Source organism: Mirounga leonina, unplaced genomic scaffold (genome assembly GCF_011800145.1).
Source record: "Mirounga leonina isolate KUSES-001 unplaced genomic scaffold, KU_Mleo_1.0 Mir_101664, whole genome shotgun sequence".
Taxonomy (NCBI): Eukaryota; Metazoa; Chordata; class Mammalia; order Carnivora; family Phocidae; genus Mirounga; species Mirounga leonina.
This window is the reverse complement of record NW_023270175.1, coordinates 10,969,196-10,993,875: the sequence shown is the minus strand read 5'-3', so window position 1 is coordinate 10,993,875 and position 24,680 is coordinate 10,969,196. Positions and strand designations below refer to the sequence as shown.

Genomic DNA, 24,680 nt, shown 5'->3' with positions numbered 1-24,680 from the left:
AGCCACACAGGTGCCCCATATTTTTGGTCCCTCTGTACGTCCCCTTCAGGGTACATGACACAGTTTGTAATGATTTAGTGCATAATTATTTCTGCCACGTGTATTCTCCCCACCCCGCCTCCAGGACCAGAAATCCCATGAGGGCAGTGATCGTGTCTGTCGTGTTTGTGGTTTTATCCCCGAAACCTACCAACATGCCTGGCACACAGTATGTGCTTAAGACATATTGAAGGAAAGAAGGAACAGACCTGCAGTACATGAAAATGAAAGATAAATATTTCAAAGCAAAGCACGTGATTATTTCTCTGAAAAAGTCCACAGAGGCCTTCCAAAAGAGGTAACATTTTAGGTTGTTCATCCTTTCCATGAGCACTGAAATAAGTCAACAGTATTTCTAAAGATGTAAAACTCATACACCCTTTGACCAAAGCAATCCTATTTCTAGGAATTTATTCTCCAGATATATTTGTCCATGTGGGAAATGATGTGTGTGTTACAAGGATTTTTGTTGCGGCATTGTTAGTAACGGCAGAAAATTGGAAATAATCTAAATGTCCACCAATAGGGGGCTAGTTAAAGAAAGAGTTCATCGTACCGTGGAATACTATGTCACCATTTAAAAATGTGTGGCGGCTCCATCTAACTGATATGGTGCCATCTCCAAGATACATTTTGAGGTGGAAAAAAAACGGTGCAGAAGAGTCTATGTAGCTGATGATCTAAAAACGGAAAGAACATGAATGTGCACGTTTATGTGTATCTCTGCATAGGCCATCTTTGGAAAGATTCAGACGAGATACTGGGAAGTGCTGTCTGCAGAGAACAAAGGTCGGGGAAGACCTACTTTTCAACGTATACTCTTTGCACCTTATGGATTTTCCACCATATGCCTACGTTACCTATGCAGAAGGTAGAATAATTTAATTTTAAAAGAAAATGAGAAGACAAGCCACAGACTGGGAGAAAATATCTGCAAAGGACACATCTGATTAAGGACCATTATCCAAAATATACAAAGAACTCTTAAAACTCAACGATAAGAGGGGCACCTGGGTGGCTCAGTCTTTAAGCGTCTGCCTTCAGCTCAGGTCATGATCCCAGCGTCCTGGGATGGAGCCCCGCATCGGGCTCCCTGCTCGGCGGGAAGCCTGCTTCTCCCTCTGCCACTCCCCCTGCTTGTGTTCCCTCTCTCGCTGTGTCTCTGTCAAATAAATAAATAAATAATCTTAAAAAAAAAAAAAAACCTTAAAAAAAAACCTCAACGATAAGAAAACCCAATTAAAAAATGGGCCAAAGGCCTTAACAGCTCACCAGAGAAGATATACGGGTAGCAAATAAGCATATGAAAAGATGCTCCTTATCCCACGTCATCAGGGAGATGCAAATTAAAGCAACAATGAGATACTGCTACAAGTGTATTAGAATGGCCAATATTAGAACGGCCAAAATCCAGAACACTGACACCACCAAATGATGCTGAGGCTATGGAGCCATCTGAGGATGCGGAGTGGATTTCATTCACTGCTGGTGGGAATGCAAAATGGTACGGCCACTTTGGAAGACAGTTTGGGGGTCTCTCATAAAACTAAACATACTCTTACCACAGGGTCTAGCGATTGCACTGATCAGATCAGACCTTGGGATTTACCTAAAGGAGTTGAGAACTTATGTCCACACAAAAGCCTGCACGTGGATGTTTAAAGCAGCTTTGTTTACAATTGCCAGTGCTTGGAAGCAACAAGATGGCCTCTTTCAGTATGGGAATGGAGAAATAAAGTAGATCCAGACAATGAAATATTATTTAGCATGAAAAAGAAATAAGGCATCGAGCTATGAAAAGACATGGAGAAACCTTAAATGTGTCTTCCTACGTGAAAGAAGCATGTCTGAAAAGTCTATATAATGAGGGGCGCCTGGCTGGCTCAGTCGGTAGCGCATGTGACTCTTGAGCTCAGGATCGTGAGTTTGAGCCCCACATTGGGGGTAGAGTTTACTCTAAAAATGAGAAAAAAAGTGTATATATTGTATGATTCCAACTATATGGACACTCTGGAAAAGGCAAAACTATGGAGACAGTAAAAAGATCAGTGTTTGCAGGGGTTTGGGGGGACAATGAGTAGGCAGAGCACAGAGGATTTAGTGAAAATCCTCTGTACACTAGAATGATGGATATATATCATTATACATAGCATGTCCAACACCGCGAGTGAACCCTCAGGTAAACTATGGACTTTGGGTGACAATGTGTTAGTGTAGACTCGTCAGTTGTGATAAACTTTACCCCTCTGGTGGGGGAGACTGTGCGTGGGGGGGGGGCTGGGGGTGCATGGGAAATCTCTATACCGTTCTCTCAATTTTGCTCTGAACCTAAAACTGCTCGAAAAAATCAAGTCTTAATTTAAAAAAGAGTATTTAAGAGGAAAGACAAAAGAAAGAAAAGGGAAACAAGAGGAGTCTTCTAGCTGGAGAAAACAGGAGCTCAGAACCTCTCGATTGTTATCGGAAACAACTTTTATCTTCCGTAGACGCATAAGACACAACCTGAAGACCAAGCTGCCCACTTCCCAAACCATCTGAGGCAGTTGCTGGGAAGCTTGTCTTTTGGCCCATCCCCAATAGTCAAACAGGCCAATCGTGTTGGAGTAAAAGGACCTTTCTTTTTTTTTTTTTTAAGATTTTATTTATTTGAGAGAGAGAGAGCAGGAGCAGGGGGAGTGGGAGAGGGAGAAGCAGACTCCCCACCGAGCAGGGAGCCCGACACCGGGCTCGATCCCAGGACCTCAGATCATGATCTGAGCCGAAGGCAGACGCTTAACGACTGAGCCACCCAGGCGTCCGGTAAAAGGACCTTTCTGTCCTGGGAACCACATGGCTCAAGTTTCTCTTGGCAGAGCCAGACCCCCAGGAGCTGTCCTTGCATAGCTGGGAAGCACCCTGGCTCCGAGGTGGGGGTGTCTGCACACGTGGGTGTGGGCGACTGTCCCCAGCATGGGCCGCCTGCCAGCCACCCTCCAGCCCTGCGGCTGCACACGCCTCACCTCTCAGCAGACCAGGGGTCCAACTCGTGGCCCAGGAAGCCCGCGGCAGCGGTAACGGTGGGGAAGCGAGCCAAGGGCCCGCAGGTTAGCGTTGTGCTTGGGGCGAGAGAGGAGACCGCTGGCTGGCGTGTGTGCACGCCGGGTGGGGAAACCAGACTGCAGGAAGCCGTTGAGAGGCGAGTGGAGCCGTTCAGGCCAAGGCCAGGGGAGCCGCTTACAGAGCAGCAGTAACCCCGAAGCGCCCACTTCTAGTGTCCCCCCGAGGGGGGCTCAGGGAAGAGACCGCACGGGCATTTTCAGGAGGCTGGCAAGATACAGATTTGGGCAGTGCTTGCAAGGGGTGGCCTCTAGCTCAGTGCCTGTTCAGCTCACCGAACGGATGAATAATGAGCTCCCCTCCCTTCCCGGCTCAGCATTATCTATAGAGATCGAGGGTCCTTTGAGGTTTTGTGAGGCTAGCTAGAGTTCCTTTGTGCTTCCAGCAATCATGGAAAACACAGAAACACACCTGGGCTGGCTTTTGTGGTTCTAATCAGGCCCCCGGAGCCATGCCTAGATTCTGAAGAGATGCTTCAGGAACAATAGAACTAGCACCTCGGCCGCACCGAGTGTCGGTCACGTGCCCAGCTCTGTATCTGCGTGAAGCCGTGTCGGGGCTCCGTCCCGTGTGCCAGGGCGGCAAGGCGCTCACGCCCCTGGTTTTCAGATGAGGAGGATGAGGCTCAGGGAGGCCGGGCAGCTCACCCGGGTTCACGCGGCGGGGGAGGGGCAGGGCCGGCATGCAAAGCCCGCGCCCTTGACCGCACCGCCCTTGACCGCACCGCCCTTGACCGCACCGCCCTTGACCGCCGAGCACCTGTGCCCGCTGGAGCTTTCTGATGAGCCCAGCTGTCAAAACCAAACAAGCACGGGGAAAGGAGGGGACAACCGGGGCTGCTTGCGTTTCCGAGCTGGCTTGAGGCCAGCTGGGGGGAGGTGGGGGTCCCTCAGCAGGACCTACTGTCTCTCCTGGCTGACAGCAGGCCTCTTCTGGGACCTTTCTTTCCCTTTCCCCTACCCCCTTCTTCACCCCCATTGCGGAGGGGGTGGGTGGGTGAGCGGGGGGGGGGGGATGTCAGCTCCCATCCCAGCTGCTATTACTGCTGGGCTGCAGCCCAGAGAAGCCTGCTTAGCACGGGGAGGCCATTTGGCTTCCCAGCCTTGATCGCTTGAAGGAGTAAGCCAGCTCAGGTCAGGAGAAAAGGACGGAGTGATTTTACAAGAGTGGAATTAGGCAGGCTCCTCCCTCCTCCCTCCTCGCCTGTCCTCTAGGGACAGTCTTGTTTCCATGATCAACAACTGCCATCCCTCAAGTATTTAGGGCACTCTACCTTTTGGGAACACAAGGGGGAGAGTTCTCCTTTCCCTACACCCAAACAATGAAGCTCCGACAGAGCCACCTGGCCTAAGGGAAGTCCAGACATCTACCTGGATCCGAAAAGTGTCTTTTTTTGCAGACTGCCCAAGGCAATGCTATGGACAGAGGCAGAGGTTAGTCCCCAGAGGGGCCAGACCCCAAAGTAAGCCCGCACACCGCAAGGAGTTGAAATTGCAACAAAGTAAAGGTAATGTTCCCATCCTCTCCCACCCTCCCCAGAGCTTAGAACTCAGCAGTGTTTGCACTTCGGGACAGGTGAGGCGGCTCTGCTGCGAAAATGGGGCTCTGTCCCTACTGAAAATAGATGCTATGTCAACCAAGAAATGTTGAGCTAGGCAGAAAACCTGAAACCTGTTAGCACTTCTTAGGAGGTGTGGTGATAATTTACTTTTCCCTCCTGGGATTTTGTGCCTTCTCCCCAGGGGCTCGGAGAGCCAGTGGGGTTTTCTTCCCAGTGCCCTCCAACAACCATGGTCAGTTTGTGGCCGGCCAGAGGGCCGTGGCTGCGGAATGATCTATGCTCCTCATTCCGATCTGCTGGCTTCCAGCCTTCCATTGTCAGGCAGCCAGGGACTAAAAGTGGGCCCTGGTTTTCTGAAGACTGCCCCCCCCTTTTAATTTGAGTTAACCATTTCCTGACCAAAGCCAGGCTCTTGCCTGTCCATTTCTGAGCTTGCCCATTATTGTTGGGGTTTTTTTTTTTCCCCCAACCCCTCTTGCACTGAGCCTGAGAGCTCCCAATTGCCAAGGTCTGGTCTCCTCCTTTCTCTTCCTCTACTCCTGTACCCAGGGCAAGGGAACGGAAAGAAATGAACTGATTACCTAGCATCTAGGAGCAAGGCACTGTACTTCCTTCCAGGGGCCGGAGGTAGGAGAGACAGGTGTTCAATCCCAGCTCCACCACTTCCTGGCTTTATGGCTGTTGGGCAAGTAACTGACCCTCTCTGTGCCTCATTTCCTCATCTAGAAGATAGGAATAATACCGGCACTTATTCCATAGGGTCGATAGAGAGGATGAAATGGGATAATAAACTGCCTTGCCCATATTAAATGACAAATAAATGGTAGTTACTATCAGGTTTTTGTAATTTCTCAATCCCAGGGAAGGCTTTCCTTTCATTCCCTCCTCCTGACATATTTTGCCCCCACCCTTACCCATGACGAAAGCCTCCCCATCGCAAGAGAGCACAGATTTAGGCCCCATTCATTTACCTTGGGTCACCTTTGCTGAAATCAACAAACAAAACAAATAGAAATTCTATGATGCTGTGATGTGTCAAGCACTTGCAGGCACCACGCAAAGCAGTGGGAGGTTGCCGTGAAGAGGGGCTTTACATCAAAATGGTTTTCCTTTGTCCTTTGCGCCTATTTGCCTATGTTGAAATAGGCACAGCTGTTTGGGCTGCAGGACGCAGAACCTGACCGCTAAGGTAGGTGAAGGAAGATAGTGTGGAATCAGAGCGAGGATGAGAGGCACTTTGAGAGAGGGGACTAGCAGAGGTTTACCTAGGGCAGCAGGCCGGGGGAGGGGAAGGCTGTTCTTACCTTCACCATGGGTAGGGATAAGCACAGGACTTGGAGCTCGCCCCACAGCAGCTAAGGTTCAATTCTGTGCTCACAGACCGTGAGATCTCCTAAGCCGGCCCTGAACTTCATTTATTTTTTAACAAGTATCAAGTGCCTGCTACATGAGGCTACGTGCTGTGGGGATATACAAATGGGTAAGCCATGCCTCCCAAAGGCAGAGAGCTTGCAGAATCAAGGGAATCGTGGCACCGAAGATTATAACACCAGGAAGCATGTGACGGGAGCCAGAAGAGAGCCATAGTGCGCGAGTGAGCTATGGGCATTCAGAAGGGGGTGGTGCTGAGACGGGGTGGAGACAATGGTGTGGACACTGGAGGTGGGGCACGTAGAGAAAGGCCAAGGAAATTAAACTGGCTGGCTCAGAGGGCCTTTCTAGACTAAAGGCATCATTTAAAAGGGATTACTCACCCACAAAGCTCTTGCAACAAAATAACTATACCCTGGGTGTGTGTGTGTGTGTGTGTGTGTGTGTGAAAGTGAAAAGAGTCTCTGCAAATATTGATAGAGCACATTGTGAGTTAACTCGGCTTCTCTTGCCCCACAGTCCCCTCCTCCTCTGTGGTCTGGAATGCCCCCACTGTGGTTCTGCAAGGGCGAAACACCTGCCTTTATCCATCAGGATAGGATAGTTGTTTTGGGGGTGGGGAAAAAGCCAACTCATTTATCAGACAAAACCAACAGATATATGCTACCTTCAGTCAGAAGAGGCAGCCACCGAGGCAAATCTCAGTGGAGCCTTTAAGATGAAGACAAATACTCCAGGTGGAGATGACAGGAATGTGAAATACACTCATTTATTCTTTAGGGGGCTGGGAGGGAGGGGACGAAGATCGTTTTGGCGGAATTGGAGGCTTGAATAGAGCAGAGTTTATAAAAAGGCGTCTTTTTGTTAGCCCACGCAAGATTCGACAATTTGTATTTGCCAACATTGAAAAATTGGGAGATTTTACATAAAAATCGGGATTTTCATCTCCCTTGAAAAACTGGGCCCACATTTCAAAATGGCATCCAACCCTTGGAGAAGAGGAGCTGGTCTTGCTTTGCCTCCACTGGCCTGCTTTATTCCTTCCTGCTATCGGTATTTAGATGCTAATCACACTTCGCAAGCACAGAGCAAGTTAGCTCTCCAGAATGCTTTGCAAGCCAAAAGCCTGTGATGGCTCAGAAATGCCGGTTTCCTGGTGTTTTTTTTTCTTCCTGTTACTGCCAAGTTCTTGTTGGCGTTTGATTTTGCAACAACTAATATATTTGATTTTGCAACAACTAATATAAGACCTCTGTGCAACGAGGGTGGCAAAGTGGGTAAGGGCCACATGCCAGGCCAAGGGGCAGGGCCGCAGCCTTTCCTCTCTTGGGGCAATACAGTAGGACAGAACACAGGCCGATCTTAAGAAAATTAGTCTGGCAGGAGCCACGGGCTGGGGCTGGAGGGATTGAAGTGAGTACTGACCTTGGAGACAAGCTACCCGGTCTTAAATCTCAGCTCAGGTACTGGGCGGGTGGACTTGGGCAGGCTACAGACCCTTTCAGTGCCTCTGTTTTCTCATCTGTAAACTGGGCTTGATATGAATGGTACCCATCTCGTAGGGTTGTTTTAAAGATTCCTTGAGATAATGAGCATAAAGCACTTAGCACAGTGCCTGGTACATTAGTGCTCCATGCTTATGGTCATTTTTATTTATTTTTATTTTATCTTACCTTTATTTTATCTGTCAGAGAGAGCACGCACAAGTAGGGGAATCAGCAGGCAGAGGAAGAAGCAGACTCCCCGCTGAGCAGGGAGCCCGATGCAGGGCTCGATCCCAGGACCCTGGGATCATGACCTGAGCCGAAGGCAGACACTCAACCGACTAAGCCACACAGGCATTCCTTATGTTCATTTTTAGAATTAATCCTGGAGACCAATGAGAGGATGGCTGCCATAGCCTGGTTAGGAGTTAACAGGTCCTAGATTAGGGCAGGGACAGCGACTCAAAGAAAGACCAGTGTGGGAGGAGTAGGCACCAAGAACCAACTGGGCTCAAGGTTGCCTGGGGGAGGGGCAAGAGGAAGAGTCAAAGATAAATTCTGGGGGCGCCTGGGTGGCTCAGTTGGTTAAGCGACTGCCTTCGGCTCAGGTCATGATCCTGGAGTCCCTGGATGGAGTCCCGCATCGGGCTCCCTGCTTGGCAGGGGGTCTGCTTCTCCCTCTGACCCTCCCCCATCTCGTGCTCTCTCTGTCTCATTCTCTCTCTCAAATAAATAAATAAAATCTTTAAAAAAAAAAAAAAATTCTGGCCTTCCAGCCTGGGTGACTGGGTGGTGGGGCGATGGTACTGAAACGAAAACTCTGGGCAGCAAATTTCAGGGGAAGGAGAGGTCAGTTTGATACACCTTAAGTCAGAGGAGACAGCGTAGAGGTGCTCGCCAAGATGGTGCCGCGCAGCAGGCAGTGAGAAGTGTTGGGTCGGGGCTGAGGATGTGGAGTTGAGCATGAGAAACCAGGAGGATGCCCAGTCTGGCGAGGGCAGCCTGAGGTGTTAAGCATCTCTGTTTGAACAGGGCTGGGGCCTCTCTTCGCTCAGGGACTGTGTGTATTCTGCTCGGTCAGCTGTGCCCCTTGGATACTACCTTTGTCCTTCAGTTTATGTACTTTCAGTTCAAATGCTGACCTGGCCCAATCCTGCTTTGCCTTGTGAGTCTTGATGGGGTCAAAGTCCCCTGGGGTAGCGAGCAACAGGTGGACACTTGGTTTTATATTTGATGAAATGGAGACACCTAACATGGGCCACAGGGGAGGGTGCCAGAGTTGCGGGGTGTGGGTGGGGGCAGGGACACCAAGCTTCTGCCTGGTGCTTCCCACCTGATCCTCTCCGAGGGCCCACCGGGGGCTCCACGGCTCCCACATTCTCGGCTGCTCCCTGGAGTTTCAAAGCAGCTTTCCTCCCTCTCTCTTCCACATGCACCTGTCCAGAGAACCTTTTGCTCAGGACTCCCTGGTCCTTAGTTGGGGCCCGCAGATTAATCAGACAAATTAACCTCCATCAATATTTCACCCTTCCCGCCGGTGCTCTCAATACACTAAGCGCTGCCGCCATTTCAGGCCCACGCTCTGGGCCAGGCGTGGGAGATAGTGAAGATGAACAGCCCAGGCCATACCTGAAAGAGCTTGAGCCACGAGGCACTGAAGCGCGGTGAAAGCGGGGTCCGAGAAAGCACACCAGCTGTGTGTGGGGGGGCACCTCATTCCATTTGTGCACAGGGCTGATCCACCCGCACCCCTTTCCCTCCAGAAACCGTTGCATCAAAACACGCACATACATAATTTATTTCCCTCTCCATTCTCTAGCATGCCAGCCAGGAACCAGGGCAAGAAAAAGAGAAAGGAATAAAATGAGTGGAAGCATGGTGAAGGAAGGGCTCAGCTGGTTAAACAAGACTTCTGATTATTGTCACTAATGTTTAAGAGAGTCCCAACCTGATGTGGCGTTAAATGGGCAGACTGTGTGTGTGTGTGTGTCTGGACAAAAGCGTATTAGGAGAATGAGACATTCAGACAAAGTGGCCAGTCGGTGCGAGAGCTGGGAAGATTCCCCGTCTAGCTGGTTATCTAACAGACACCCGACATTGATTTGCTTCCTGATGGGCAGCGCAAGGAGGAAAGCCAGGGGAATGCAAATATTACCATTAAGTGTGCTCAGTTCTGAGCAGCCTGGCTGCCCTGCAAAGTTCCCTCGTTATAAATTCTGCTGGCAAAACTTGCCGGCTCCCGTTGAGGGGAGACGGCTACTAAAGCTCTCTCGGAGAAGCTGGATTGTGTGCTTTGCAGGAAAAAAAAAAAACCCACAGCAGAATTTAGGGTTAGCCTGCTGTTTCCGGGCTCCTTGTCCTCTAAACTGAAGGTGTATTTCAAGCAGAGATTAAGGAGGATGTTGACTGGACAGAGATCACTGGCCGCCAGGCTTAGCCCCTCAGAGGGCTCAGAAACGCTCCATTTACTGCAGCGACATCTAATGGCCAGAGGAAGTACTGCACGTTCTCTTTGAAAAGCAGCCTGCGGTTCTAGCGAGTTTTTTTTTTTTTTTAAATAGGGTGGACGAGGTATTATGATGTTTATTAACTCCTGTAAAATAACACTTTGGCCGCAACCCTAAGAATTCACTTCCTACATCTTTGGATGGTATTTGTGATGTTATTCATAATTGGATGCTGATCATATTTTATGAAAACCATGCAATTACCTCTTTGGGATTTTTTTTTTTTTATAACCACCATGACTTTGCATTTATTTTGAAGCATCTTGTTGAAGCTCTGTGTATCTATTACGAGAAGGTTTCCATACCAGGGAAAAGATGATCAAGTTTACTTCCAAATACCCACTTCTAGTGTATCTTACCCCGGTTTATAGTAGAGTGTTGTGGTTAAAAAAAAAAAAAATTTGAAAAGTGATAGTAATCACTGCTGATGATTGTTGAGGAGATGAACCACTCACTCACAGCTGGTGCAAGTGTAAACTTACAACCTTTCTGGAGTGCAAAGTTCATTAAGAGCCTCAGAATTATTTTTATCTTTTTTAAATTTTATTTTAAAATTTATTTTAAGTAGGTTCCACACTGGGCGAACTCATGACCCTGAGATCAGGACCTGAGCTAAGATCAAGAGTCAGATGCTTGGGGTGCCTGGGTGGCTCAGTCGGTTAAGCGTCTGCCTTTGGCTCAGGTCATGATCCTGGAGTTCCAGGATCAAGCCCCACATCAGGCTTCCCGCTCAGCAGAGAGTCGGCTTCTCCCTCTGACCCTCCCCCCTCTTGTGCTCTCTCTCTCTCTCAAATAAATAAATAAATAAAATCTTAAAAAGAAAAAGTCAGATGCTTAACTGAGTCACCCAGGTGTCCCAGAATTATTTTTATCTTGTGACCCGTAAGTCGATTTGTAGGAATATAGCTGAAGGGGGCCATCACAGATGTGAAAAAAATACAAGGGTTTTCACTGCAATATTCTCATACTGAAGAATTAGAAATAGCCTAAGTATTTAAAAACTGAGAAACTGTTATTGAATGCACAGTGGAGGCAGAGATTGAAGTTCTGCAGCCACAAACAAAGGGATGCTTAGGGCAACGAGAAGCTAGAAGAGACAAGGAAGGATCCTCCCCTACAAACGTCAAATGGGTCCCGGCCCTGCCAACACCTTGATATTAAAATTCAAGCCAGCAGAACTTTGCAAGAATAAATCTTTGTTTTAAAAAAATATCTATGGGACATCCAATATGGTGGAATATATTTTTTTAAGATTTTATTTATTTATTTGTCAGAGAGAGAGAGAGGGAGACAGCACAAGCAGGGAGAGTGGCGGGCAGAGGGAGAAGCAGGCTCCCCGCTGAGCAGGGAGCCTGATGTGGGGCTTGATCCCAGGACCCCGAGATCATGACCTGAGCCGAAGGCAGACGCTTAACCGACTGAGCCAACCAGGCGTCCCTATATGGTGGAATAGTACGTGAAAATTTAAAGAGGTATTCTCGGGGTGTCTGGGTGGCTCAGTTGTTAGTCGTCTGCCTTTGGCTCAGGTCATGGTCCCAGGGTCCTGGGATGGAGCCCCGCATCGGGCTCCCTACTCCGCGGGAAGCCTGCTTCTCCCTCTCCCACTCTCCCTGCTTGTGTTCCCTCTCTCTGTCTCTGTCAAATAAATAAAATCTTTAAAAAAAAACCCTTCCATATACATGTATCATATATATTTATGCACACACACATATATATACATGCACACACATTCAAACATGCAGAAAAACCATTAATCATAGTGCATAGGTGTTGGGTTTATAAGTAATTATTTTCTTTTTTATACTTTTCTGTGTGTCCCAAATATTCTATAATCTATGTACATCACTTTTTTTTATTGTGGAAAAACATTCATACTACACTTGATCTTAGCCAAAAGGCCGAGAAGTGATTGTGGTAAAAACATACATAACATAAAATTGACCATTTTAAGGGTATGACATGTACATTACTTTAAAATTAGGAATAATGGGGGCACCTGGGTGGCTCAGTTGGTTAAGCAGCTGCCTACGTATGGCTCAGGTCATGAACCCAAGGTCCTGGGATGGAGCCCCGCATGGGGCTCTCTGCTCAGCGGGGAGCCTGCTTCTCCCTCTCCCTCTGCCCCTCCCCCCAACTCATGCACTCTCTTGCTATCTCTCTCTTTCAAATAAATAAAACCTTTAAAAAAAAATTAGGAATAATAGTTTTTGTGAATAGATGCGCACTAAGCAGGTGCTAAACTTACACCTACATTATAATTACAATAATGTGACCATCATTTATTTGTTTGGACAAAAGACAGGAAATGAACACAACCCAGACAGATGAAGTCTGATGGATGGGGGCAGCAGAACTGGGGGGTCATTGTGATGTGTATTATTCTGAAGGCAGTTTTTCTTTATAGGTTGAGATGGGTCCTTTCGGACTTTTTAGTGCTGAGGAAGGTGAGGCCCGAGCCTAGCCAAGAAAGCCGCAAGGAGAAGCCAGGGGTAACCGAGGCAGCAGAGGGACGAGTTAGAGACAGCAAACAGACTCAGCTGGGACTGATCATTTAAAATGGGATTCAACTGAATTATGATCGGTAGTTCCTGGCCAACTTTGGTTCTTTCCAGTCTCTCTCACTGAGACAGCTTTAAGGAAGAGAGGAAAGAAAAGTGGGCTTCATCTGGAGACTTCATCAAAGACCTAAAAGAGAGAGTATGGGAACAGGGAGGCCGCATGGGCTCGAGCCAGCAGCCCCGAGTTTAGCAGCAGAAATGCCAATGGAGTGTGTGTCCGTGTGTCTGTGTGTGTGTGTGTGGGGGGGGTGGCATCGTTTTTGTGTGAGCCTTCGTGAGCTCCCTGGAAACCTGGCATCACTCAGAGTCACTGTTCTTTGCAGTCGCTACCGACCGCAAGCACAGCAAGGCACTCCTCCTACCTGATGTCCTCCCCCCCCATTCCCCCAAAGAGCTCCTCACCTGCATCTTTCTCTTCACCGTGTCGAAAGGAAAGGAGAGCGTCTGGGTTACGGCAGCGGCCAGGCAGACATTGGCGAAGTTCTGGAGGGGAGAGAACCGATCTCGGGGTCCATTCCAGAGTTTCTCCAGGTTCATGTAAACTAGAAGGGAGCCAGCGGAGAAGGGGAGAGCACCTGCAAAAAGAAGGCCAGACAGAGGCTGCTGATGTCTCGGGCGCTACTGGCTCGAGAAGGTAAATGCCTGTGGGGAATCCGGGTGAAGTAAACAGGACTGGCTCCGAGCTCCTGACAGGCAGGCCAGCCAGAGCCGCCCGAAGCAACTTTTCTTCGGTGATGACAATGTGCTCCATTTTGATAGGGGGTGTGTTATTTGTCAAAATGCATCAAACGGTTCACTCAAGGTTGGCGCACTTTGCTGTATGCAAATTTTACCTTACAAAGAACTGCAAACAAATATTGAACTCTTGTTCATGAGACACATGTTGAATGGCCGAGGGGTGAAGAGCATTGATGTTTGCAAATTACATGGAAGTCATCCAGAAATGTGTAAGATGGACTGATGAATGGCCGGAGGGATGGACACATACATGATAAAGCCACGTGTTAACTGGAGCATCCGGATGGTGTGCATACGGGTGTTTCTGATTCTTGTAACTTTTCTGCGTGTTAGAAATTTTTTAAAAAATAAAATCTTGGCGGGGGGGCGCCTGGGTGGCTCAGTCATTAAGCGTCTGCCTTTGGCCCAGGTCATGATCCCGGGGTCCTGGGATCAAGCCCCACATCGGGCTCCCTGCTCGGCGGGAAGCCTGCTTCTCCCTCTCCCACTCCCCCTGCTTGTGTTCCCTCTCTCGCTGTGTCTCTCTCTGTCAAATAAAAAAAAAAAGATTAAAAAAAAAATCTTGGGGAAAAAAATCACTCCCACAGAGGAAAGTCAGCGAGTGGCACTTTGTCAGGTTTCGGAGGCTGGGAGGGACTGGTCTCTGGCTGAGAAGGAGACATTCTGTGCGAACTAGAAAGCAAGACTGTACTGGTGAAGGAGGGCACTTGACCTTGCTTTGGGGAATGATGTGGCAGTATCAGGGCCCAGGAAAAGATGGCAAGCAGGTGTGCTGTAGGTGGCCCTTTCAAGAAACTTCCAGAAACTTTGGGAGCTATCTTAAGTTTACAGAGGGGCTAAATTTCTCCCTCAAAATAAGATTTAAAAGAGGGGCTAGCATCAGTGGGGTTGCTTGTCTTTAGGAAAATGTAATATCTATTTAATAAACACATTACAGGGCGCCTGGGTGGCTCTGTCGGTTAAGCATCTGCCCTCAGCTCAGGTCATGACCCTAGGGTGCTGGGATGGAGCCCCACGTTGGGCTCTCTGCTCAGCGGAGAGTCTGCTTCTCCCTCTGCCTCTACCCCTCCCGCTTTGCATGTGCTGTCTTTCCCTTTCTCTCTCAAATAAAGAAATAAAATCTTTAAAAAAAAAAAAAAGAAGAAAAAAAACACATTACAAATGAAGTACCAGCCCCCACCATTTACCTTCATTCGGAAAATATTTGTGGAGTTTACGTGATGTGCTGGGCCCTATGCTGGGTGCTGGGAATATAAAGAGGTGTAGGCTAATTCCTGGAGGAGACAGGCAGCTGATATGTGCCAGAACTGGGCAGGGTGGGGGGGGGGGGCAATACAAAGTGCTTTAAGCACACGAGGACCAGAGGGATTAATTTTGCCTAGGGGAATCAGGAAGGACTTCACAGAAGAGAGAACGTTCCCACTGGGCCTTGAGGATTGAGTAGGAGTTCGTCAGACACCGGGAGAGCGGACAGGCAGTCCAGGCAGAGGGAACAGCAGGTACAAAGGGACTGGTGTTTCCAGGAAATTGCAAGTGTTTCTGGATGGCTGGAGCATGAGTGCCGGCAGAGGGACGGCAGGAGGTGAGGTGGGACGGGTCGGCCGCGGCCAGGTCTGAAGGATCTGATGGTGTGCCATAAAGAATTTGGGCCTTTCCCTGTAGCTCAGGAGTCAGGGAGGGCTGGAATGGAGGACACTGGAATGAGGGGTGGTGAAATGACCGACTTGAGTTTCGGAGGGTCCCCAGGCCCTGGCAGCAGTGCCTGGGACTGGGACCCGGTGGGAACCTCTCGTAAGTGTCTGCGGGAAGGATGAGGATGAGGGCAGAGGAGGTGGAGATGGAGGGTGACAGACTGACAGTGGAGAGGTCAAACTGACAGTACTTGGTGACGGAAGCCACAGCGGAGAGAGGAGAGGAGCTGAAGCGGTTCTAGGTTTCTTCCAGCTTGGGCCACTGGGTGAAAGGCAGGCGGTCGCATCCTTTAGGGAACCCAGGAGGAGCAGGTGTGAGCCTAACGAGGACATCAGGTTTAATCTTGAGCTGGATGCGCCCAGGGAGCAGCAGGTGAAGGTGTCCAATAGCAGGTATTCATCCTGCCATTGGGAATTGGTAGCAGTCAGTGGTTAAGACAGAGGGCTCTGGGGTCACATCGCTAGGTTCTTCCACTTTCTCCCTATGTGATCTCGGGCAAGCCTCTCCGTTTCCCTAAGCATCTATTTCCTTGTCTGTAAGCTGAGGCTTAAGTGAGAAACCGTATGCGAGTTTCAACAGCACAGTGCCGGGCACAGAGCGAGCCACCAATAAATGTTAGTCACTGTTGTTACAGAGCTGACGTCGGGAGTCCTTAGAGTATCATGATGCTTGGTTAAGCCACGAGCTTAACTGAGGCCACCTGGGGAGGGGATAGAGGTGAAAAGAAAGCCAAGGAAGGAGCCCCGGGGGAACAGTGACACGTGGGGGGGGGGGGGGCTAGCAGCATCAGATGAGCCAGATAAGACAGAGCTGCCAGACAGCTGGGAAAGACATCCAGGAGTTGGTGGGGTCCTAGAAGCCAGATTTCCAGAAGAAGGGGTGGTCAGTCTTAGTAAATGCTGCAACAAATGTCCGATATCGGGTGAGAGTCTGCCGGGTTTGGCAGCTGGGGGGACTCTGGTGACTCGTGCATGTATAGCCCTGGCAAAGGTTCCAGAGACCACGGAAGCTACAGTTGCGACCCTGGTTATGCTCACACATGTGTGTATGCATGCTCAGTCTCCTTCCCACAGTCAGATGGGGTGTGTGGGATTATCTTCCTCCTATCAGTTTCAGCTGAGCCACCTTCCCTCTCTCTTCCTCCCCTCCCTGGGATGTGACAGGCCAAAGTTAAGAGTGGGGTATATGGCTATGGAATAGAATGAAGCTAATTGGCTCTACATGGATTGAATCCATAGGACCTTGACCTCAAAAAACCTCAATTAACTGGTTACAAACAAAGGTATACAACCTTCATCTATATCAAAGAACACCACCTTTCCTTGGACAAGGTGAAAAGTTCCATCTTACCTAGAACAGTAAGGGAAACCCCTCGATACAGGGCTAAGAACCCTTCCTGTTGATAAATGGTAGAAAAAGCATGGAGGATCCCTCTGTAAGATGGTTCCAGCAGGTTCTGCACAATCAACCGGGTTTTGATGAGGTCTGTAGGGTATGTCACAATGGTGGAAACCATGCCTGCAAGACTCCCAGCCATGATGGAGCTCCACTGGGAAATATGGCCCAGGTCATCCGTGAATAGTATGACAAACCTAGGAGAAAAAAGGAGGAAAAACCCAAGAGAATCAGCTATGGATTGTGCTAGAGTGTTCTATACTACTTCTTGCAATATCTCCCAGCATTTGGAAATGTTTTACAAGGTAAAAATTACTACACTAATGTATTAGGATTCATGAATAGCACATTCAATTCTACTATATTTATAGAATTTTGTTAGCTATAAGGAGATGTCCGACCCTCTTCTTTATGTCTACCCTAAGTTCTTCCCACTTCATTTTAAGCATTTTCCCCTTTATCTGTATAACTGTCAATCCTGGCTTGCCAGTGGGGTATAAATTAATAGGAGTACTTGGTAAATACTGAACTGGAAAGTGCTCCTTTGGTTCTGTTGAAACTTAAATGAAATTGCTTGAAATGACGACTTTGATCATCCTCAGTAATTGAGGTTTTTTTTTTTTTTTTTTTTTAAGTAAGCTCTGTCCAACGTGGGGCTTGAACAACTCAGGATCCCGAGATCAAGAGTCTCATGCTCTACTGACTGAGCCAGCCAGGTGCCACACCCCCTTCTGCCCCCAGTAACTGAGTTTAAAAAATGTATTGGTTTGGGCGCCTGAGTGGCTCAGTCAGTTAAGCATCTGATTTCCGTTCAGGTCATGATGCCAGGGTCCCACTGAGCCTGCGTAGGACTCCCCGCTCAGCAGGGAGTCTCCCTCTCCATCTCGCTCTGCCCCTCCCCCCTGCTTGTGCTCTTTCTCTCTCTCTCAATACATTAAATCTTTTTTTTTTAAAGATTTTATTTATTTATTCATGAGAGACTGAGAGAGAGAGAGGCAGAGGGAGAAGCAGGCTCCCAAGGAGCAGAGAGCCCGATGTGGGACTCAATCCCAGGACCCTGGGATCATGACCTGAGCCGAAGGCAGACGCTTAACCATCTGAGCCACCCAGGCGCCCCTCAATACATTACATCTTAAAGAAAAGTATTGGCTTAACAGTTATAAGGGAAGATGTGCCACCCTACTAGTTGTCTGGGAAATGACAGATAAAAACAAGATACCATTTCTCACCCAGCAGATTGGCAAAGATGAAAAAGTCTGATAGTGTCAAGTGATGGGGAGGACACGTGGAGACAGGGATGCCCCCCCCGCTGGTAGAAATGTACTGGTCCAGCCCCTTTGTAGCACCCAGGACGACTGAAGGAACGCCTCCTTTCACCCCAGCGATTCCATTTCTAGGTGCATATCCTACAGAAGCTCTTGCACACGGACATGTGAAGACACACAACATTGCGTGTTAGTGTGAAAAGTTGGACAACCTAAAAGTCCATTTGCAGGGGAATGGATAAATTGTAGTAGTCGTACAATGGCTACTACAGTTACAATGAGCTTGCGACTATGTATTCATAGGGATAATCATAAAAGCATAAAGTTGAGTGAAAAAAGCAAGTTGCAGGGTGACCTACAGTATAGGACAACCATCTATTTAAATTAAGAAACACACTCATAGGGGCGCCTGGGTGGCTCAGTCGGTTGAGCGACTGCCTTCGGCTCGGGTCATGATCCCAGAGTCCTGGGATCGAGCCCCGCGTCGGGCTCCCGGCTCGGCGGGGAGCCTGTTTCTCCCTCTGACCTTCCCCCCTCTCATGCTGTTTCTCTCTCGCTTGCTCTCTGATAGATAAATAAATAAAATCTTTAAAAAAAAAAAAAAAAGAAACACACTCATAAAAGTGGCTATGGAATAGAATGAAGCTAATTGGCTCTACATGGATTAAATCCATGAATTCTGACTACCTTATATTATTCATGGATAGAATCCATGAATTCCGACTACCTTATATTATTCATGGATAGATATAGCTACATATTTAAAAAAGTGTAAAATAGGGGTGCCTGGGTGGCTCAGTTGGTTAAGCATCTACCTTCGGCTCAGGGCATGATCTCAGGGTCCTGGGATCGAGTCTTGCGTCCGGCTCCCTGCTCAGCGGGGAGTCTGCTTCTCCCTCTGCCTCTCACCCCGCTTTTGTGCTCTCTCTCTCAAATAAATAAATAAAATCTTAAAAAAAAAAAAAACCTTAAAAAAATAAAAAAGTGTAATATAGCCCTCCAGGAAGGTGGCGGGGGCGGGGGGGGAGGGGCTGGGAATGAGAAAGAACGGGACTTCAGCTTTCTCTGGAATCTTTTATTTCTTGTATTAAAAAAAGATCCTGGAAGTATGTCTTATGCCGTCTTTCATGCTGTTACTTCTGGATGGTGGGTACATGGGCACTCTTCTTTGTGTTTCTCTACAGTTTTATAATGTGGTCAAAGATGGCTTTGGGTGGACTTCTCCAAACGCAAGCCAGAAAGCCGCCGTTATAGCCCCAGTCATGAGGACCTACCTTGGCAGACATTGTTCTAAGGGCACTTTTCACGGTACACATTCCCTGCCCAGGAAGCAAAGGAATTTTACTCCTTGCTGATGAGGACAAAATCAAGAAGGGCTTAGAAACCAGGAAAAATAGTATCTTCTACCAGAGAATAAGGTAGGGGAGAGGGAAAGGAATAGCAGGGGTTTGAAAAAAAAAAAAGGAAAGTGAACAGGGCTAGGCTAAAAAAAAAGTATTGTATCTTTTTTACATATTTTATTTATTTATTTGAGAGAGGGAGAGAGAGACTGCACACGTGCCCAAGTTGAGGGAAAGGCAGAGGGAGAAACAGACTCCCCGCTGAGCAGGGAGCCCGACGTGGGGCTTGATCCCACGACCCTGGGATCATGACCCGAGCCGAAGGCAGACGCTTAACTGACTGAGCCACCCAGGTGCCCTGTATCTTTTAAAAAATGAGACCATCCCCAGTTCTTTGGCTTTCAAATCTCCCATAAAGAGGCATGTGTCCTGTTCCTTCATCCTGGCAGCAAGCCAGGGCCCTCTGTGTGATAAATAAGTGGGTATTCAGGTGAAATCATTTAAGGAGTCCTAGGATGGTTCCTTTGCTCCCAAGTAAACACTCATTGATTAAAAGCATCTCTCTCAAGGGGCGCCTACTGTTGACTACTGTTAACTGCACTAATTGGAACAGTCATAAAAAAAAAACAAACCCAGGGGCACCTGGGTGGCTCAGTCGTTAAGCGTCTGCCTTCGGCTCAGGTCATGATCCCAGGGTCCTGGGATCGAGCCCCGCATCAGGCTCCCTGCTCAGCAGAGAGCCTGCTTCTCCCTCTCCCACTCCCCCTGCTTGTGTTCCCTCTCTCGCTGTGTCTCTCCTGTCAAATAAATTTTTTAAAAAAATCTTTAAAAAAACCCCCAAAACTCAGTCATGATTTAACCAGCTACTTTTGAAAGACGCAAGTCACTGAAGCTGGCATTCGTCAATGGGCCATTGGCCTCACTGCCTCCACACTTCCTTGCTCCTCCCTTTCCTCTCCGCTGGCCCGTCGAGTTGGAGGGGGAAGCTGAGGGGCAGGGGAGACAGAGGAAATGGACATGCTTGACTGGAGGGGTGGTCTGCCGCCAGCTGGAACAATCTAGACGACGGTGAGAGTTTGAAATGCCATAAGAAACCCCGTTCCTTCTCATCGCCTTGCCCTATTCCCTATCCCACTTGGCCACTTCCCGGGCATGAAGTAACTCATGATCCATTCATCGAACATCTACCATGCGCCCCTGTGCTAGCGCTCAGCAGAGGTCCTAACAGAGCTCAATAGTCCTGCCAAAGCTGTAGCGCAGAAGGGCAACGGGGGAGGAAATAGGCCTAGTTTGCTGAATGACTTGATGGACTAGGAGACTAGGAATAGGAACCCTGTCTTAGGTCAGGTTGATTTATAAAGTAGGGTCTTACTATCAAATAGACAAAATTCAAAAGAACCAAAGCAAGTCCTTTCTTCTCAGACTCTCACCATCCGATAGAGACAAGGACCACCAACCCTTCCTCTGGGAATTGCAGTCAAGGCAGGCAGCCCTGATAGGCCATCAATGACATCATCCTGCCCCTCCCCGCCCCCGCCCCCGTGGCTTCAGGTCTTGTCTGATTGGCTGGGGCCACAGCGTCCCCCTTTCTGCTCTCCTCCCCGCCCCACCCCGCACGTGCAGACGCTTTCCCCAGAGAGACTGGCTAAGCTGTTGAGTAGCAGTAACCCCTTCCTTTCAGCCATGGGCTATCACCCCCCCCCCCCGGGGTATATGTAGTTAGAACCGCCAACGCAGCCAAACACGAGCTCACGAAGTGGTCATACAGTAAGAAAGTGGTGCTGGTCACGAACTGTTCCAGAGCAGCAGGGACCCAAACCAATGTCTATACAGCTCGACAAGCAGTCGTAAAGTTGGAGGAGGATCTACTGGTTGACGTATCTGACAGCCAGCTACTGTGTTACGTGCTATTTATTGCCAAGGCCTAGCTCCTAATAGACTCTACTGAGTGGACTTTTGATCAGAAATCCAAGGGAGCAGATACATCAGCAGCACAATGCTGGGCAGAGCTGTGAACTGAGGAGCCAGAAGACCCGGTTTCAAGCTCCAGCTCGCCATTAATTCTCTTTGGGGACAAGTCAATTAATCACTCCATTTCCTGAACGTTCTAGATGTTTACGCTTTGTTCAAACCCCTGCTCCTAGGCTATATACCATTACCCTCAGCCGACTGTTTTTGCAAACTCACGGCCAGGAAAGAGATGAGTCAGCATAACGACGGACCAAAGGTACCATCTCTATGTAGGAAGGATGGCACCATGATTAATCAACCACTTTGCTTTCTATGTTTAGCCCTTCACTGAAATACTCCCTTTTAGTTTCCAGAAGGAAAACAATCTTGCAGGAAACATTATTAGCAAACTTAGGCTGGGGAACGCTTTCTTTCTTCCTCTCGCGGTCACCAGCCACCAGCCTATGTCAGGTGCCCTCAGCTGCCACATGGATGAGTGCAACAGGTTCCTGACTGGCCCAGCCACCCCCGGTCTCCCTCCTCTCTAGTCATCGTACCCTGCCACCAGGTGATGGTAATTCCTGTTGAGCTGCTTTAATCATCACCCCCCCCCGCCCATCACCACCTCCTCAAAAATCTCCCACAGCTAACCTTGGCCATACTGAACGAAGTCCTTAACCCGGCCCTCTGAGATCAAATTTCAACCTGCTTTTCTGGCTGTACTTCCCATTACTGCTGTAGAGACACTCCGTGTTCCAGTCGTGCTGCATGCCTGCCCACCTCTGTGCCTTGGCTCATGACGTTACTTGCAATCTTTCTATCTTTCTCTCCATCTGTGCCCTGCAAACTCCTACTCATTCTCCCCAGACCAAACTCAGGTGGTTTTTCTCCTCTGTGAGGTCCTCACATCTCTTCCTCCTCATCAGAAGTGTGAATTTGTTTTCTTTTAAAGATTTCATTTTTAAGTCATCTCTACACCCAATGTGGGGCTCGAACTCACAACCCCGAGATCATGAGTTGCATGTTCTACCGACTGAGCCAGCCAGGTGCCCCAGAAGTGTGAGTTTCTGTAGCACTCAGCCAGATGCTAGAGACACAATAATCTTTTTCTGTTCTTCTATTCCTCTGTAAGCCCTGGGGCACCGGGACCACGCCCCTTTCACCCCTGCATTGTCCCCAGCATCATGCACACAGTGGGTACTTAAAGAGGCCTGGTTATATTAATGTCAAATGAATGCAGAGAGAAAGGCAGCATGATGTAGTAGAGTAATGGATTTGGAGGCAGAAGGTCAGGTGATGGGGCTCTCAGCTCTATCACTGAGGAGTGGTGCGGCCAGTCCGAGCCCAATTCTGTACCTGTAAAATGGGCATGATACTTCCCACCCGATGGACCTTACAGGGCAGGAGGCAGGAGTTGTAGAAATCCAATGATGTACACACACACACACTCAAAGGTAACTAGGTGGAGGTGATGGCTATATTGATTAGCTTGACTGTGGTGATCATTTCATCATGTATATGCACATCAAAACATCAAGTTGTGCACCTTAAATATATATTTTTTATATGTTGAAGATATCTCAATAGGGCTGTTAACAAAATGCAATGATGTACATATACTGGGGGGTGTCGGGGCCAAGGGCAGGCCTCCCCATGATGGGCAACAATAGCATGGAGATTATCTTGAGCTGAAAACAATCAAGGCCCAAGACTCAGGCAGAAACTCTGACCTCCCCCCTCAACTACCTGAAAAGCATTTAGAGGACCTGCTCCAGGAAGAAAGCAATCACCCTAAATAACACAATAACTAGGGGTGATAGACAGGGAGGAAGTTAGCAAAGTCGGTTAAAATTCCTCTCTACGTCCCCTAGTTTCTGAGTGGCCCAGCAAACACTTGTTTACCAAACATTTGCTCTCTTTCATTCTGGTGTGACTTGCATTCCTTCCTTCGAAGTCTCAGACCCCTACCTCCTCCTCCTCAGTTCAGAAGGACATCTATACCTCATTTTGCCTGTCTTGGAAACCTCACGTGTGTGTGGATTCCCCGCAAGGAGGAAATTAAGTTTGATTTTCTCCCGTGAATCTGTCTCACGTCCATTTAATTCTTAGTCCGGCTGGAAGAACCTTGGACAGAGGAAAAGGTCTTCCATTCAGCCGGTGATGACCAGGACAGCCACAATATTTAAACCCGCTCGTAAAGGTCTGCCTCCTAATCCTTGGCATACATTCCAAAGGAAGATTTCCATACCACTTTGGGGAGAAGAGAGGGACGTGGGGAGAACTGTTTACAGACATCAGGCCAGGTGTTGCTGAGGGGGAAAGAGAGCGTTGACAGAAATGCCCCAGGATCTCAGGACCTTTCCTCCCCAAGCCTCGGTGAAATTCGCGCTGGCCCAGAGGGCTCAGTGAGGAGGAGGATTCCACCCGGCTCGCCAGCAGCAAAGCTGAGAATCCTGCCTGGTAGCCTCCAAGGCTTCAGCTGGGTGGTGAAGACTGTGAGTGGTCTAATTCAGAGCCAAGGCCAGTCCTCGGAGGTGGCACTGTGCCCACAGAACGAGGCGCACAGGGACCCTCCCCCCAAGTCCAGAAACACCCCCCCTCCCTGAAGCTCCATCAGTACCATTTCATTCTTCTCGGCGTGTTTTCAGTTAAAATGCAAAGATCTCTGAGCTCTGAGGAACCTCTGAAGACTCATCTGGCATTTGCATATTTAGAGGGTTTCCGAGAGACAGCTGTTGTTGGGAGAAGGTGAAAAAAGCACAAAGAAGGAGGCCAGTGCGCAGAGGGTGGGCTGAGGCAGTAACCTGAGGGACCTGTCTGCAGCTTCTGTTGGGCCCTAAAGGCAAAGCGCCATTGGTCGGGGGGGTGGGCAGAAATCTGTGGCCTTTTGTGGCCTTGGGTTGGGCCCTCTCCCCCTACCAAGCACTTTCTTCCGTGGGCTTCGCTCACAAAGGCACAACTGCATACACACACCTTCCGAAGGGTCTCTCTCCCCTACGCCAGCCAAGGCAAAAACTTCCAAGTTAGTGGACGGTGGGAATGGTCAGGAAGCCATCTCTCTGGAGAGGCCTTGACTCCTTCCCCCCCGCCCCGGCCCGCATCTCCTTTTGCCCCATTCCACCTCCTCGCCCGTCCAACTCTGGGGAGCCTCTCGGAGCCGCGGGCTGCGCCCCACAAAACGGCATCTGGCGGGGCGGGGAGCCCCGAAGTGCACCCCGGAACCTGCGCAGGTGCCGCCTCCCCGCCAGACCGCCCCCCTCCCCCGCCGAGGGGCTCGCGCGCGCGATCCGGAAGGAGGCCGCGGCCCCCCGCGGGGGCTCCCCCCTCCCCGAGGCCGAGCCCGGGAAGCAGGGCGGCGTCGGGCTCCCTTCCCCCCTCCCCGCCCCGGCGGCGGCGCCCCGCGGCGGCCTCCCGGCTCCGGCTCCCGGGCCCGCCGCGCCGCGCCCGGCTCTTACTTGCGATAGGCGGCGAGCTGCACGGCGCTGCAGGGGAAGAGGCGCAGGCACGCCACCCCGTTCCCCTTCCACAGGGCCCGCGGCCCCTCGGCGCGCCACGCCCGGAGCCCCGCGGCCCACGGCCCCCGGGCCCCGCCCCGCGCGGCGCCGACCTGGGCCAGCACGGTGGCGAGCTCGAGCGGCGCGGTGAGGCTGAGGCTGAGCGCCCCCGCCGCGCCCGCGCACAGCA

General features: G+C 49.6%; 1 protein-coding gene and 1 pseudogene across 1 annotated transcript in view; both read right to left on the bottom strand.

Annotated features, from left to right (window-relative positions):
• Positions 1-24,675, bottom strand: part of SLC25A43 (solute carrier family 25 member 43) — a gene marked incomplete at its 5' end in the record, with an annotated part of 40,690 nt that extends 16,015 nt beyond the window's left edge. Inside the window, 3 exons of the mRNA XM_035005583.1 lie at positions 13,019-13,191; positions 16,397-16,638; positions 24,452-24,675. Of these exons, the coding sequence (XP_034861474.1) occupies positions 13,019-13,191; positions 16,397-16,638; positions 24,452-24,675 (639 nt within the window). The remainder of the gene's footprint in view (positions 1-13,018; positions 13,192-16,396; positions 16,639-24,451) is intronic.
• Positions 11,878-11,968, bottom strand: LOC118013545 (annotated as a pseudogene).
• Positions 24,676-24,680: the final 5 nt, after the last annotated feature.